Here is a 14,404-nt window from a genome sequence, read left to right as displayed (position 1 = left end):
GGAAAAGCCTCCTCTCTCTTTTATGTCTATTAAGATCAGGTGTTTAATCCTGGGTTTCTTCCCTTCCCACAAAAATTTGGAAATTTCTCTTTGCCATATCTTGAGACAACCTGTTTCACCGAGTATCGGAATCATTTGAAATAAAAAGATTAATTTTGGAAGCACATTCATCTTTATTATGGAAATCCTACCGAGAAATGTTAATTTTAGTTTACTCCAGGTTACCAAGTTTTTTCTAATCTCTAGCCAAGTTTTGGTGTAATTATCCTGAAATAAGTTTATGTTCTTGGGGGTGATCCAAATACCCAAGTATTTCGCTTTGGAAGAGATTTTCAAGCCCAATATTTTTTCTAAGTCGTCCTTTTCTTCTGCGGTTACATTTTTAACAAGCATTTTTGTTTTTGTAATATTCAGCTTAAAGCCTGCCACTTCTCCAAATTCTTTAATCAGTTCCAGCACTCTTTTCAGACTTTCTTTAGGGTTTTCAGTCATAACGAGTAGATCGTCCGCGAAAGCTTTAATTTTATATGTTTTGTTTCCCAGAGTGATGCCTTTAACAAGCTGATCCCTTCTTATCTGATTGTTCAATACTTCCATCACCAAGATAAATATCAGTGGAGACAGTGGGCAGCCCTGTCTGGTTCCCTTGTTTATTTTGCACTCCTCAGTAATTCTTCCGTTGATGATCAATTTTGCATATTGTTCTGAGTAGATGGCATTTTTTCTTTTACAAATATTTTCTCCCAGTCCGATTTCTTCCATTAATTTTTTCATAAACTTCCAGGACACGTTATCAAAAGCTTTTTCAGCGTCTACCAACATAATAGCTGCTGGTTTATCAATTTTAATATCCAAATATTCTAATACATTAATCACACATCTAATATTGGATTGCATAAATCGTCCGGGAAGAAATCCGGTTTGATCTTTATGAATTATCTCTTTCAGCACCATTTTTAATCTATTTGCAAGAATGTCTGCAAATATCTTGTAATCGTTATTTAGCAGTGCAATGGGTCTGTAATTGGCCATGTTTGAGGCTTCTGTTCCTTGTTTATGGATAAGAGTAATAAAGCTGTCCTTCCAGGTTTTCGGAAGTTTTCCATTTGCCAGAATATTATTCATTAGGTCTTTCATGGGAAGAAATAATGCTTGTTCTAACTTTTTATAGTAATTAGCTGGAAGACCATCTGGGCCCGGTGTCTTTCCTAATTTTGATCTCTGTATAGCTTGTTGCACCTCCATAGCTGTTATTGGTGAGTTCAAAATGTCAGTTTTTTCCTTAGGTATTATTGGTAGTTTATTTTTGCCCAGATAATCAATTATTTTTTCCAGAGTCTCTGGACCTTCATTATATAGATTTCCGAAAAAACTAGCAAAGTTTTTACTAATTTCCTTAGGTTCTTGAATCCATTTGTCTTCAATTTTAATTTTATTGATAATTCTATCTTCTTTTTTCTTCTTTAATTGCCAGGCCAGAAGTTTACCAGGTTTATTTGCAAACTCAAAGTTTCTATGTCTCAACCATTTTATCTTCCATTCTATCTCTTCATTTATTATCATGGAGAATTGCGTCTGTAAGATTTTTATACTTTGCTTAATTGGTTCATCATCTGGTTTTTGGAAAAGGATCCTTTCCTTTTTTCTAATTTCCTCCCAGATCTCCATTTTCTTCTTCTCCTTTATTTTCCTTTGGAATGTGTTTTGTTGTATAAAGAAGCCTCTTATGACGGCTTTACCCGCGTCCCAAACCGTCTCTAGATCTACTCCTTGATTTAAATTAAACTTAAAATATTCTTCTAAGATTTGCTTGGCCTTCTGTACAATTTTTTCATCATTTAGCATACTCTCATTAAGTTGCCACCTTTTAACCTTTTCTTCTTTTCCTTTAAAGTAAACCCAGACCGCGCTGTGGTCAGAAATTGTCCTTGGGTGGATTTCTGCTTTTGTAATATTATTTAATAAGTCCTTTGTTGTCCAGATCGCGTCGATTCGTCCCGCCGATTTATGTGCCTCTGAGTAATGTGTAAATTCTTTCTCTGTTGGGTTCTTAAACCTCCAAGCGTCGAACAAATTCAGGAGTTCTATTAATTGGAAAAATGTAGTTGGGAGTTTGTTCTGCCTCTTTTCTTTCTTCTTTATTGTCCTGTCCATGTTTGGATTGACTACTCCATTAAAATCTCCTAATAGTATAATTTCCCCCCCTATATATTCTATGACTTTTTCTTCCAGGAATTGATAGAATTCGGATTTTCTTTCATTTGGTGCATAGATTCCAATAACTATCACTTTTTCATTATTGATCTTAACCTCTATAATCACTGTTCGGCCTTTTTCATCATTATAAAGCAGTTTTGGCTCCAGCTGAGGTTTTACATAAATTACCACCCCTCTCTTTTTTTCTTTACTTGATGCAATAAACTCAAGCCCCAATCTCTTATTTATTAATACTCTTTTATGTTTTTCCGCTACATGAGTTTCTTGCAGACAGATTAGATCATATTTTTGCTTAACCAGAATATGTTCCACCTTGTTCCTTTTTGATTTTTCATTTAAACCATTTACATTCCAAGTAATAAATTTATAATCCATACTTTATTTCTTATGATATGTCAACAGGTTTAAAAAAATAATAAAAAAATTACACATTCAAGGCCTCAGTATAATTTAATAAATTCCCTTCTTAGATCTGTCTCCTAACTCTCAACTGTTTGTTCAATATCCTCTGATTCTCCCAACAATTGCCGTTTTCCTCCGAGGTCTTTTCGGTACTTTCTCCAGAACTTGTCTGCGTCTAATGCCGACAGGCACTTTCTACGTTTCCCTTTGAAGAAAAAAGAGATGCCTTCCGGGTACTCCCACCTATAGTCCACTGCCTTTGTCCACAAGATTATTCCAAATCGGTTGATAAAAAAGAGAGAAGCTTATAGACCTCTGGCCGAGGCATTAATGGCCTGATCCATCTTCTTGTGTCCTTATGAACACCAACACCCCACAACACAAATAATCTGGTCGTGGTCATTCAAGTTTGCAGAGGGAGAGAGCTAGGAGGCGCAGACCTTTTTGGACAGAAGAACAGGGCCCATTTCCCCCTCACACAGAGATTTTGCTCAGTGAAATCGCAGGAAGATATATATTGTTATTTGTTAAAAGAAATGACGGCCCTTTCTATGGTGGCCAAGGAGGATCTTCTCAGGTAAAGTTCCCACCAACGAGTGGCTACGGAGCAAGAACAGACAATTGCACTTCCCTATTAAAAAGATAAAGGGACCCCTGACCATTAGGTCCGGTCCTGACCGACTCTAGGGTTGCAGTGCTCATCTCGCTTTACTGGCCGAGGGAGCCGGCATACAGCTTCCGGGTCGTGTGGCCAGCATGACTAAGCCGCTTCTGGTGAACCAGACCAGCGCACGGAAACGCCGTTTACCTTCCCGCCGGAGTGGTACCCATTTATCTACTTGCACTCTGATGTGCTTTCGAGCTGCTAGGTTGGCAGGAGCAGGGACCGAGCAACGGGCGCTCACCCCGTCACGGGGATTCGAACCACCAACCTTCTGATCAGCAAGTCCTAGGCTCTGTGGTTTAACCCACAGCACCACCCGCGTCCCTGCACTTCCCTATTACTGTTTTCAAAAAGTGGAGTCCATTATGTCCGCACAACCTTTCCCATTTCAGTGATAACAGCAACTATCTTAGAGCAGAATCACCGTCTCAGGTGAGGCGGCTGGGCTGGGAGCCTCACCTTCTCGTCCCACTGCCAGACTCGCCACAGGTCATTGATGTGCAGTTCTGGCTCCACGTACTCCTTCCTGTAGAAGGCGATGAACGGAACCTAAGGGGGGGAAAGTGGGGAAACCCCATTAAACCCAAAGAGGCTGGGCTCACGGACAGGAGCCCTCTTGTTCATGGCAGGCTTCGGTGCCCGGCCACCTGCCAGGGATTAGGGATTCCACCTGCCATCGGCCCCTGTCAGCGTGGCTGTGCTTTTGGACTCCAGCTTCCACCAATCAAAGAAATCCATCTACCCTCAAGGAAGCAGCTCTGCCGCCCCATCCCAGCTCACCTCAAAGTGTTGGTTCCTCATGAAGTTCAGGGCCTCTTTGATCTTCTGGATGGTGCTGGGGCCCTTGCGGCTGAAGCTGCTGCTGGCCTGGCCGCGGTCCAGGTAGTCGGCACTCTCCTGGGGAGCAAGGAGAATGCAGGGGGGTCGGCTGACACTGACATTTCTTACAGCCATAGAGCAAATACTATCTTTGAGCGTGGCAACACCCACCCCTTTGGAACTCCCTGCCTATTGACATCAGGCAGACACTGTCACCGAATCATTTCAAGCACCTGCTAACAATATTTTTTGTTCTGGAAAGCCTAGCAAGACATCTGGGTTTGACATGCATTTTCAGCTGCTGATTTAATCATATTTTAAATTTTAAACAGAATTAGCTGAAACACTTTTTTTTTTTGTACGGGAAAACCTAGTGTGACAAGTAGGCTGAGAGTTAGCTCAGTTGGTTACAGCGTGCTGCTGACAACGCCAATGTCATGGGTTCAATCCCCACATGGGCCACATACAACTCTGTCCCTTCCAACTCTGCAGTTCTACGATTCTAAATTTGACGTGTGTTTTAAGATAGCTGTTTTAAGCCAACTGTTTACTCTAATTATATTTTTAATGTCAAATATCTCCTCCTGTTCCACTGTCCTTAACAGTGCCCCTGCCCAAAGCCCCCACCTCACAGACTACCACACCTGTGCGCCAGAGACAGCCGAACCTCAACCCTGTTGACACCCAGCTGGCAAAAAACACACTCCGAAGAGAAGGCTGTGAAGGAGAACTCTGGAAAGGGGGGGGGGGGCAGTGCAATTAATTCTCTTCAATATTGCAGGCTCTGCATGCTTAGAGTTAGTCCAAAATGCAGCAGCAAGATTACCTACCACCTGGGATTGCAGTTAATTCTCATACAAACTATTTTTGAAACAGCTGCAATGATTGCTAGCTCGCTTCGAGACCCAATTGAAGGTGCGCATTGAGGTGCGCATGTTAGCATTTAAAGCTCTAAACGACCCAGGCACCAAATACCTGAAAGACCACCTCCTTCCCTACAGTCCCCTTGGGTGCTGAGATCAGCAGAGGGGGCCCTTTTGGTACGCCCTCTGCCCTCAGAGGTTTAGGGGGTGGCAGTCCAAAAGAGGGTCTTCTCTGTGGTGGCCCCTCAGTTGTAGAACTCCTTCCCCAGAGATGTGTCTCTGGCACCTACATTATACAACTTCCAAAGGATGCTGAAGATGCACGTCTTTTGACAAAACCCATCTCAATTTTATGGCTGTTAAGTTGCTTTGCATTGTTTTCAATATTGCTTTATAGGCTGCAACTTGCCCTGGGACCTTAAGAGTGGAGGAGTAATAATAAAACAAACAACAACATAGAGACATCTCCTACAGCCTTCCAAGAACAGCTGTCACTCACCTGCAGGGAGATGGTGGGCATGGCAAAAGCATTGCGGTAGATCCAGTCGGCTTCCTCTTCCAGCTCGTCATCTTCGGCATTCTTCACAGGGATGGAGCGCAGCTGGGAGGAGGAAAACAGAGTGCAAAGGGGTGAAGATGGTGCAAGAGGCCTAAGCGGGTCAAGGCTGCGTTTTGTGACCTAAGGCTAGGGAACATCGAGAGCCAGTGTGGTGTAGTGGTTAAGAGTGGTAGTCACGTAATCTGGGAAACCGGGTTCGTGTCTCCGCTCCTCCACATGCAGCTGCTGGGTGACCTTGGGCCAGTCACACTTCTCTGAAGTCTCTCAGCCCCACTCACCTCACAGAGTGTTTGTTGTGGGGGAGGAAGGGAAAAGGAGATTGTTAGCCGCTTTGAGACTCCTGAAGGGGAGTGAAAGACGGGATATCAAATCTAAACTCTTCTTCTTCTTCTGCCCCCAGATGTTGCTGGACTCCAGATCCCCAGCAATCCAGCAGGGCCAATGGTCAGGGATGAGGGTAATGGGTGCTGGACTCCAGCAACATCTGGGGGGCAGCCACAGGTGTCCCCCCACCCTTGCTGTAAATGCAGCAGGTAGTGAAAAGGGAGAAGCAAGGACCGGACAGGCAGGTCTCCTCACCTGGAACCTCTCGGGCATGTCAGTCACCCGGATCTCGTTGTCCTGGTCAGTCAGGTGGCTGCTCTCCAGTTCGCTGGGCTCATACATCTCGAAAATGCTGCGGCGGCTGACGCGCTTCTTGGCCGTCTTCTTGGGCCGGACGCGGATCTCCCCTTCCGTCTCTTCAGGCTCGTAGTCGTACTCATCTTCCATCTCCTCGTCGTACTCGTTGTACTTCTCGAACTCGTCATAGTCAAAGTCCACTCCGAATATCTCCTGAGCCTCTTGCAAAGCACTGGGAGAGGACAGGAACACTGGTATTTGACCACTGAAGACCTTCAATGTCTCAGGGGTGGGGGAAGGACAGAAGGCAGCAGCTGACTTGCCCACAAAGAGCCTTATGAGAACAGGGGGCCTCTGAACACCTAAAGCCAAAGCAGGCCCATTTCCACATTGAAAGGGAGCTGGGCAGCTCCAGGGGCCACTGCAAGGAAAAGCATTTCGCAGAATTGTAGAGGTGGAAGGGACCCCCAAGGGTTATCTATTCCAACCCCCTGCAATGCAGGAATCACAGCTAATGCACCTCTGGCAGATGGCCATCCAACCTCTGCTTAAAGACCTCCAAGGAAGGAGAAGCCACCATCCTCTGTGGCACTTCGTTGCACAGTCAAATGATTCTTACTCTCAGGAATCTCTTTCCCTACAGTTTAGCTGGAATCTCCTTTCTTGCACTTTGAACCCTTGGCTTGGGTCCTGCCCTCTGGAGCAGCAGAAAACGGGCTTGCTCCATCTTCCACGCGACAGCCCTTTGGGGGTTGCAGATGGCTGTCATGCTACCACTCACGCCCAACATTTACCTTTGGCGGTGGTTCCCTCCCCGCAGTCAGAACCTGAAAGAAGGGCAGCGGCCTTCGACCAACTTACGCGTCTGTGTATCCGGGGAGCTTCTTCCTCCACTTAGGCTTCTTCAGAGGCTGCCCATCGTCATCCACAATGAAGTCATCGATGTCTGGAAGAAACAGCAATGGCCGCCGCTCACATCGGTGGCTGGAACTGGGCCCTTCCCTCACCCCCACCTTTGTCTCGACCTATTATTGATCTATGCCCAGTTGCTGGTGTATCTCTGCCAGGGGCCCCTCATTCAGCTGGGAGGCAGGTCTCCCCCTCACACCAGTCTGGAATATACCACTACTTTGCCATGGGGGCTCCAGCCTGAGCAAAATAATCTAATGAAATAAGAAATATGTTGCTCCCATGTTAGGTAAGAGCTCCCCAAGGCTGGCTTCTGAATCTTTCCAAAGGCCACTAGCTGCCACTGGCTCCTTTGAACACCTTCCTTCAACTCACAGCCCTTCCTATCATTTCATCCAGTACCCCAGAGGAGTGAGCGTCAATACCTACCAGATTCATCTTCCTCCTCTTCCTCTTCTTCCTCGGCTGCGGCAACAGGGCCTTCGCCGCCCTCTCCCCCATCCTCGCCCTCCCCATCCTGGAAGATCTCTTCAGCAATGGCTTCCTTCTCGTGCTCCTCCTTCCCATAATCCTCTTCTTCGTCATCCTCATCATCTGACATCTTCCTCACCCGCCTGAATTTTTGCTGCAGAGGGGAATGCATGTTGTTTGATCAGTCTGTGGGCCCCTTGAGACAGGGACTCCCCACACCTGCCTGGGACTCACTCAACAGACAGCCCCTCATCCCCACACCCAACACAACCTCTCAGGGACACAGTCCTTCCTAACACTGTTGCCTGTAAACAGAGGCCTCCACCCTGCCTGGAGATCATTCAAGATGTAGCAGAAGGCTGGGTCACTGCTGTCCAGGGCTCCATCTGGTACACAGGTTGAGACCCTACCTACCCACAGACTTTCTCACCGGAGTGGTGCATACTCTGGTTATCTCCCACTTGGACTACTGCCATGCGCTCTACGTGGGACTACCTTTGAAGTTGAGCTGGAAACTACAGTTAATCCAAAATGCGGCTGCTACACTGGTGACTGGGAGCGGCCGCCAAGACCGTATAGCACTGGTCCTGAAAGACCTACATTGGCTCCCAGTAAGTTTCCGAGCACAATTCAAAGTGTTGGTGCTGACCTTTACAGCCCCACATGGCCTCGGCCCAGTATACCTGAAGGAGCGTCTCCACCCCAATCATTTCCCCGGACACTGAGGTCCAGCACCAAGGGCCTTCTCAGTGGTGGCGCCCACCCTGTGGAAGGCCCTCCCATCAGATGTCAAGGAAACAATCAACTATCTGATTTTTAGAAGACATCTGAAGGCAGCCCTGTATTGGGAAGTTTTTAATGTTTGACATTTTATCACTTTACTATTATTATTATTATTATTATTATTATTATTATTATTTTATTATTATTATTCTATTGAAAGCCACCCAGTGTGTCTGGGAAAACCCAGCCAGATGGGCAAGGTATAAATAGTTGTTGTTGTTGTTGTTGTTGTTGTTGTTGTTAACAACCACACCTCAGCCAAACAAAAGACATGTGATAGGGGTAAGAGCCAGGCTGCAGTGGGACCCAATCTACTTTGAGGTCAGGCTTCCCCAACCAGGTACCCTTCAGATATTTTGGACAAAAACTCCCATCAGTCCCAGTCAACAACATAGGGGGCAGAGAGGGAAGTAAGGCTGATTTAAGTCTCTCCAGCACAGCCTTCTCAGACTGCATGGTGGCATGAGACTTTGCCTGAAGGAGAGGTGACTGAGGAAGCTCTTCCTTTTAAAGAAAAAGATCCACCAAATTGAAATAGTAGTAGATTAGGATAGCTAAGATAAGAGCACCTTCCTCACTCAAAAGATTGCCAGAGTGCGACATGCTACTCACCCGTTTAACTTTGACACCCAAGTTTTCTTCAATGAGGTCAAAGTCGTCGTCCTCAAGACGGTCATCAAAATCTAGAGAGGGAGAGATGGAAAGTCAGGACCCCAAACAAATAGAAAAGGAAGCTGGAAAAGATTAGTGGGAAGGAGGAGGGCAGGGGGAAAAAGGTGAGTCACCCAGGTCAGGCAGAAGATGGGGCTATGGGCAGGTGGAATTCAATGAGGACAACTCCTAGTTGGGGCTGATGGGAGTTGTAGTGCACAACATCCAGAGAGGCCCAGGTTGAAGAGGACTGGCACAGAGAATGAAGACCGACAGAGACCTGCTTGTTGCTGACCACCCCCCAAACTTACTGCGCTTCCTCTTTTTACGACCAACATCGTCCTCAGAGTCTCCAGAATCACTGGCTTCTTCTTCCTCCTCCTCTTCCTCATCGTCATCATCATTGATGAAGCCTTTCAAGTTCCCCTGCTCGTCCTGGTCATCAAGGTTTTCCTCCTCCTCCTCTGATAGAAGGAGAAAGTCAATACGATAAAAGTCAATAAAATAAATATACAGAAGTCAGGCACCGGGTGCAGAAAAAGCAAATTCCCAGAGGCAGAGGATTAGCTGAACTATGAAACTCCCTGCCACAGGAGGCAGTGATGGCCACCAACCTAGATGGCTTTAAAATCTATCCTTTTACTTATTGAATCTGTATGCTGTCCTTCACAGGGTGGTTCGCAACATAAAAATGCAGAAACACAAAATATAAAAGGGGATTTCACGAATTCACGGAGGAGCAGGCTATCAATAACGGATGCAAGCCAGGATGGCTAGGCTCTGCCTCCACATCTGGAGGCAGCTATGGTTCCAAATACCACTGGAGAGGAGAGCGCTCTTGCACTTACATCCTGCTCACAGGCTTCCCTTTGGGGCATCTGGTCGGCCACTGCGAGAACAGAATGCCGGACTAGATGGGCTACTGGCTTGATCCAGCAGAGCTAGGTTTAAGCTCATTTAACTGAGGGTTTGTTTGCCAGCACCAAACTTCCACGAAGGCCTGAAGCTCACACACAACCGTTCCCTTTCCAAAGTACATTTTTTATCTGTTCATTCCTCTTGCCCCCAAATGCAATTACATTCCTCCAGCCACTTAAGGCGTGTAGATGCAGCCTGTTCCCAAGTGAACAAACCCTGAATGCAGCTGGCCTGCCAGGGCGCAGCTTCCGGGCAATGCACCCAACCAAGTCAGAAGCCTTTATCGGCTAAAGCCCCCCAAAACCGCCAGCCGAAACGAGTCACAGGAGCTTGGTTGTTTTTGCTGCCATGGACCAGCACAGACGCTCCTCTGCTGTTTGGAAGCTTTCTGGCAGAGGCTCACATGGACAGACTGTTGGCCCAACTCAGAAACCCGAGGGGAAAGCGAAGCAAGCTCACCGTCTTCATCCTCGACAAACTTCTTGGGTGGCCTGGTGACGACTTCCCCATCTTCGTCGTACTCCTCCTCGGACTCCTCAGCCTCGCTCTCCACAAAGTCCGACATGGTTGCGGTTATAGATGGGGCTGAGGGGGGGAGAGGAGGAGGAGGAAGGGGCCGAAGTCAGCGAAGGAAGTGGCCCTCCCTTGCTGGGTTACAGCACCTGTGAGGAAACAAGGAGGGAAGGAGACTAAGGACAAGGCCGTCACACACAAAGAAGGCACAAGGGCAAGGCAGGGCAGGTCTGGCTGCTGGAGGGAAGCGGATCTCACTGCAAAGGCCCGGTGTGGCCCAAAATTTTTTAGGAGAAAAGAAAACCCAACTGGATAATTTGTGAATTTGGACCCACCATGTCAAAGATCAAGCAAAGTAATTAATTATTTTATTTGTATGCCACCTTTCCATAGTTAAAACCATGCTCAAGGTGGCTTACAACATGAAAAAATGTGCATAATTACAAACATAACAAAAGTAGTCATGAACAATAAATAAAACTCATCAAAAAGTAAACAACCAAATTGAACATTTTCCACATAACTCTAAAAGGATACAAAAAATTAATATCAGCAACAACCCCTCTCCCAACAGAACCCCTGAAACAAAACCCCAGTGCAAGAGTCTGTTCCTCTGGTCTGGGCCCCCGGCACTCTGGCTCTGCTTACTTCTTAAGAACTTAGAAAACTACCTTCCATCACAGTCCGGCCACTGATGCCTTTTGCTCACTACTGTACACAATGGCAGCAGTTTTCCAGGGAGCCTTTGTATGTCCACCCTGGAAATGTGACCTAGGACCATTTGCACATGTAAAGGATGTGCTCTACTACTGAGCTATGTCCATTCCTCAAAAATTCTTACAAAATTTCTAAAGCTTGATAAAATAGTTATGATCTCTGATACGGACAGGACTTTGGAAAAGGGAATGGTTAAGCCTCTTAATCACTCAGGTTTACTGTTTTCGACTGCTGCAAGTTCTACCACTGTGCACAAATCTAATGTTGGGGCAGTGCTGGCTGTTCTTAGCAACTGTGCTTGACATGTGCACCGTTATCCTTCTCTATCCAACTAAGAGCTGACTCACACTGCCAGGTTCTTCCTGGCATGTTTCTTCCTGGAAATGCTCTGGTGTGCTATCTTGATTCAAAATGGCAGCCAGTGGCCCAAATTTGACAACGACCCCCTGCTCCCACCTTAGAAACCCTTGTGCCAATGATATCCAGGTAGGGGGTGGAACCTATAGAGAACAGACAGACAAACCACTTTCCAAAATATACAGTGGTACTTCGGGTTAAGTACTTAATTCGTTCCGGAGGTCCGTACTTAACCTGAAACTGTTCTTAACCTGAAGCACCACTTTAGCTAATGGGGCCTCCCGCTGCTGCCACACCACCGGAGCACGATTTCCGTTCTCATCCTGAAGCAAAATTCTTAACCCGAGGTACAATTTCTGGGTTAGCAGAGTCTGTAACCTGACGCATATGTAACCTGAAGCGTATGTAACCCGAGGTACCACTGTATAGCAGATACTCTCATTTAACTTCCAACAAGCCGTAGTCAAGATTCCAAGAATCTTTGAAGGGGTCTCTTTGACAAAGACTGGAGCAGTCAATGGTAGATAGAGACTGCTGGCAGGCAAAATGGTGGCAAGAGCAGAGGACCAGAGCCACGTGGGGCGCTGAAGCCCCAATCCCTGACCTGGAGGACCTCCGGAGGTTCCCCACACCACCCATGCTTTGGACCCACTGACTCTGACATGCAAACACAGAGGTTTCTTCAGGCCACAGTCAAATATCCAGCTATTCCAAACCCACATTTGGCTGCAGCTGTGATCTGCTGGGATGTAGGCCTTCACCCACTGAGTTGTGAGGCTGCACTAGGTGGGTCACAACACAGCTGTTGCCACCATGTTGGATTCCATCTTGGGCTGAGTGGAACAAAGGACTAGGACACTCTTCTGATGAGTTGTTCGTTTTATCAGATTCCACGAGTGCTGCAGGAGCATGGCAGGAGAAAGGCATGAGTCTTTTTTTAAAAATAAGATACACATTTCTGGCCAAAACCATACTCATGCCTTTCTGCTGCCACACAGCAGGAGTAATTTTCATTTACTAATGCAGTAATGATGAGGTAACATGATATACGTTGCTCTCAGGATTAACAGCATGCATTGTTAGCACTATTAAGCATAAATCCGAAGTGAAAACATGAAAGTGGGCTCCGTGTTGCAGCTTGGGTGGCAGAGATGGGTACTAGGATATCCTCAGGGACACTCCGCAAATCCTTCCCATGAGGGGACAATTGCCGACAGGTGAAGGATTTCTTCTGTCTGTTAGTTTGAGGCAGGGGCAGGCCAAGGGTTCAGATTGCACATTCTACAGGCAACACACAGATCAATGGCCTCTTGCCAGCATTTTGTTTACTGACAGAGGGGGAGAGAAGTGAGAGGTAAGACCCACCAATGCTGGATGCAAGGGGGCAGCAGCTCATGCCCCACTCCAGCCACAACACAAGCGACAGATCCTAACCAACCCTGCGATCCTTGCTTGGGTACCAGGCTCTATGAAGGCTTTCCTCCTCCCTGGGTGAAACAGACCCACCCTGGCAATTCTTAATCCTGGCTCAAATGCAATGACTGTGACTGGAACAAGGCCTCCATGGGCAATCGCATCGTTAGATCACACACACAATATTTAGCCATCCTCCTTTCCAAAACTGCATCCTCATTGCCCAAACTATACTTTGCAAGGGTGTTCCTACTTCATAGGCAGGTTTCTAATTATAAAGCAGCTCTCTCTTTTCTCCCTTTGCCTTTCATCAGACAAGTGCTCCCTCCTGTTTTTCCAGCACTACCACAGCCTCCAGGCTCTCTCCCCATCGCAGCATGCTCTACACTCCTGCCAGCAGAGATCTCGGACCCACTGGCCCACAGAGGGATTGGGGGTTTAAAATGGCAGGGTGCATAAGGAGGGGGCTGGGTTGCACCCAGAGGCTGGCAGACTGAAAGCACTGGCCACAAAACACCCACCTACTCTGCCCCAGCTTCTGCCAACATAGCAGTTTGAAAGCATGCCAGTAGATAAATAGGTACCGCTGCAGGGGGAAGGTAAACGGCGTTTCCATGCGCTCTGGTTTCCATTATGGTGTCCCTTTGCACTAGTAGAGGCTTGGTCATGCTAGCCACATGACCCAGAAAACTTCAGCCTGAAGTGAAATGAACGTTGCACCCCATAGTCGCCTTTGACTGGACTTAACCGTCCAGGAGTTGGTGGCACCAAGGACCATGCCCACTTCCTTTGGGTCTACTTTCAATCCAGAAGTGCTGCCCTCTGGTTTTCATCGTCCTTCTACTCCTAGAAAGATCTTTACTGCTGGATACTGTCCCCTAGCGGGCGGGGGGTGTCATGCTACTTGTGGCCTTTCATACACAGGCCATTGGTTTGAATTGGTTGTGGCTCTGGGTTAATCATTGCAGACTCCCGAAGCTCACAGTTTTTGGTCACCTCATTTAACAGGGAGGATCATAACTCATTGGTAGAGTACCTGCTTCGTAGCAGAAGGTCCCAGTTTCAACAACTGGTATCTCCCACATAGGGCTGGGAATGTTCCTCCTGCCTGAAATGTTGAATCGTAGCTGCCACTCAGTGCAGACAATGAGCATCCCCAACCTGCGGCCCTCCAGATGTTTTGGCCTACAACTCCCATGATCCCTATCTAAGAGGACCAGTGGTCAGGGATGATGGGAATTGTAGTCCAAAAACCTGGAAGGCCGAAGGTTGGGGATGCCTGTGCTAAATGGACCAATGGTCTGAGTCAGGAGAAGGCAGCTTCCTATGCTGTAATGGCTGAGGGATGGATGGAGAAAGGCTATGCTTTGCATCCATGGTCAGAAACAGTAATACTTCTAAATACCAGTTGCTGGAAATCAAAGGAGGGGAGGAAAAGATTCTTGGGCTCAGGTTCTATTTGTGGTTTCCCACTGAAGCATCAGTCTGGCTACTATGAGTACAGGATGCTGGACTAAATGGGCCCCT

The 14,404-nt window shown here is 46.9% G+C and overlaps 1 protein-coding gene across 1 annotated transcript in view; it reads right to left on the bottom strand.

The window, feature by feature from the left end:
- SUPT6H (SPT6 homolog, histone chaperone and transcription elongation factor) overlaps positions 1 to 14,404 on the bottom strand; it is a 49,594-nt gene that overhangs the window by 30,874 nt on the left and 4,316 nt on the right. Inside the window, exons 2-10 of the mRNA XM_083714988.1 lie at positions 10,337 to 10,539; positions 9,271 to 9,423; positions 8,921 to 8,991; positions 7,484 to 7,679; positions 7,007 to 7,091; positions 6,104 to 6,377; positions 5,465 to 5,566; positions 4,064 to 4,180; positions 3,743 to 3,832 (exon numbers count right to left, since the gene is read on the bottom strand). Coding sequence (XP_083571114.1) covers positions 3,743 to 3,832; positions 4,064 to 4,180; positions 5,465 to 5,566; positions 6,104 to 6,377; positions 7,007 to 7,091; positions 7,484 to 7,679; positions 8,921 to 8,991; positions 9,271 to 9,423; positions 10,337 to 10,442 — 1,194 coding nt within the window. The 5' untranslated portion in view covers positions 10,443 to 10,539. The remainder of the gene's footprint in view (positions 1 to 3,742; positions 3,833 to 4,063; positions 4,181 to 5,464; positions 5,567 to 6,103; positions 6,378 to 7,006; positions 7,092 to 7,483; positions 7,680 to 8,920; positions 8,992 to 9,270; positions 9,424 to 10,336; positions 10,540 to 14,404) is intronic.

Source organism: Podarcis gaigeae (assembly GCF_964106915.1).
Source record: "Podarcis gaigeae genome assembly, chromosome: 15".
NCBI lineage: Eukaryota > Metazoa > Chordata > Lepidosauria > Squamata > Lacertidae > Podarcis > Podarcis gaigeae.
This window is presented reverse-complemented; position numbering and strand designations above follow the sequence as displayed.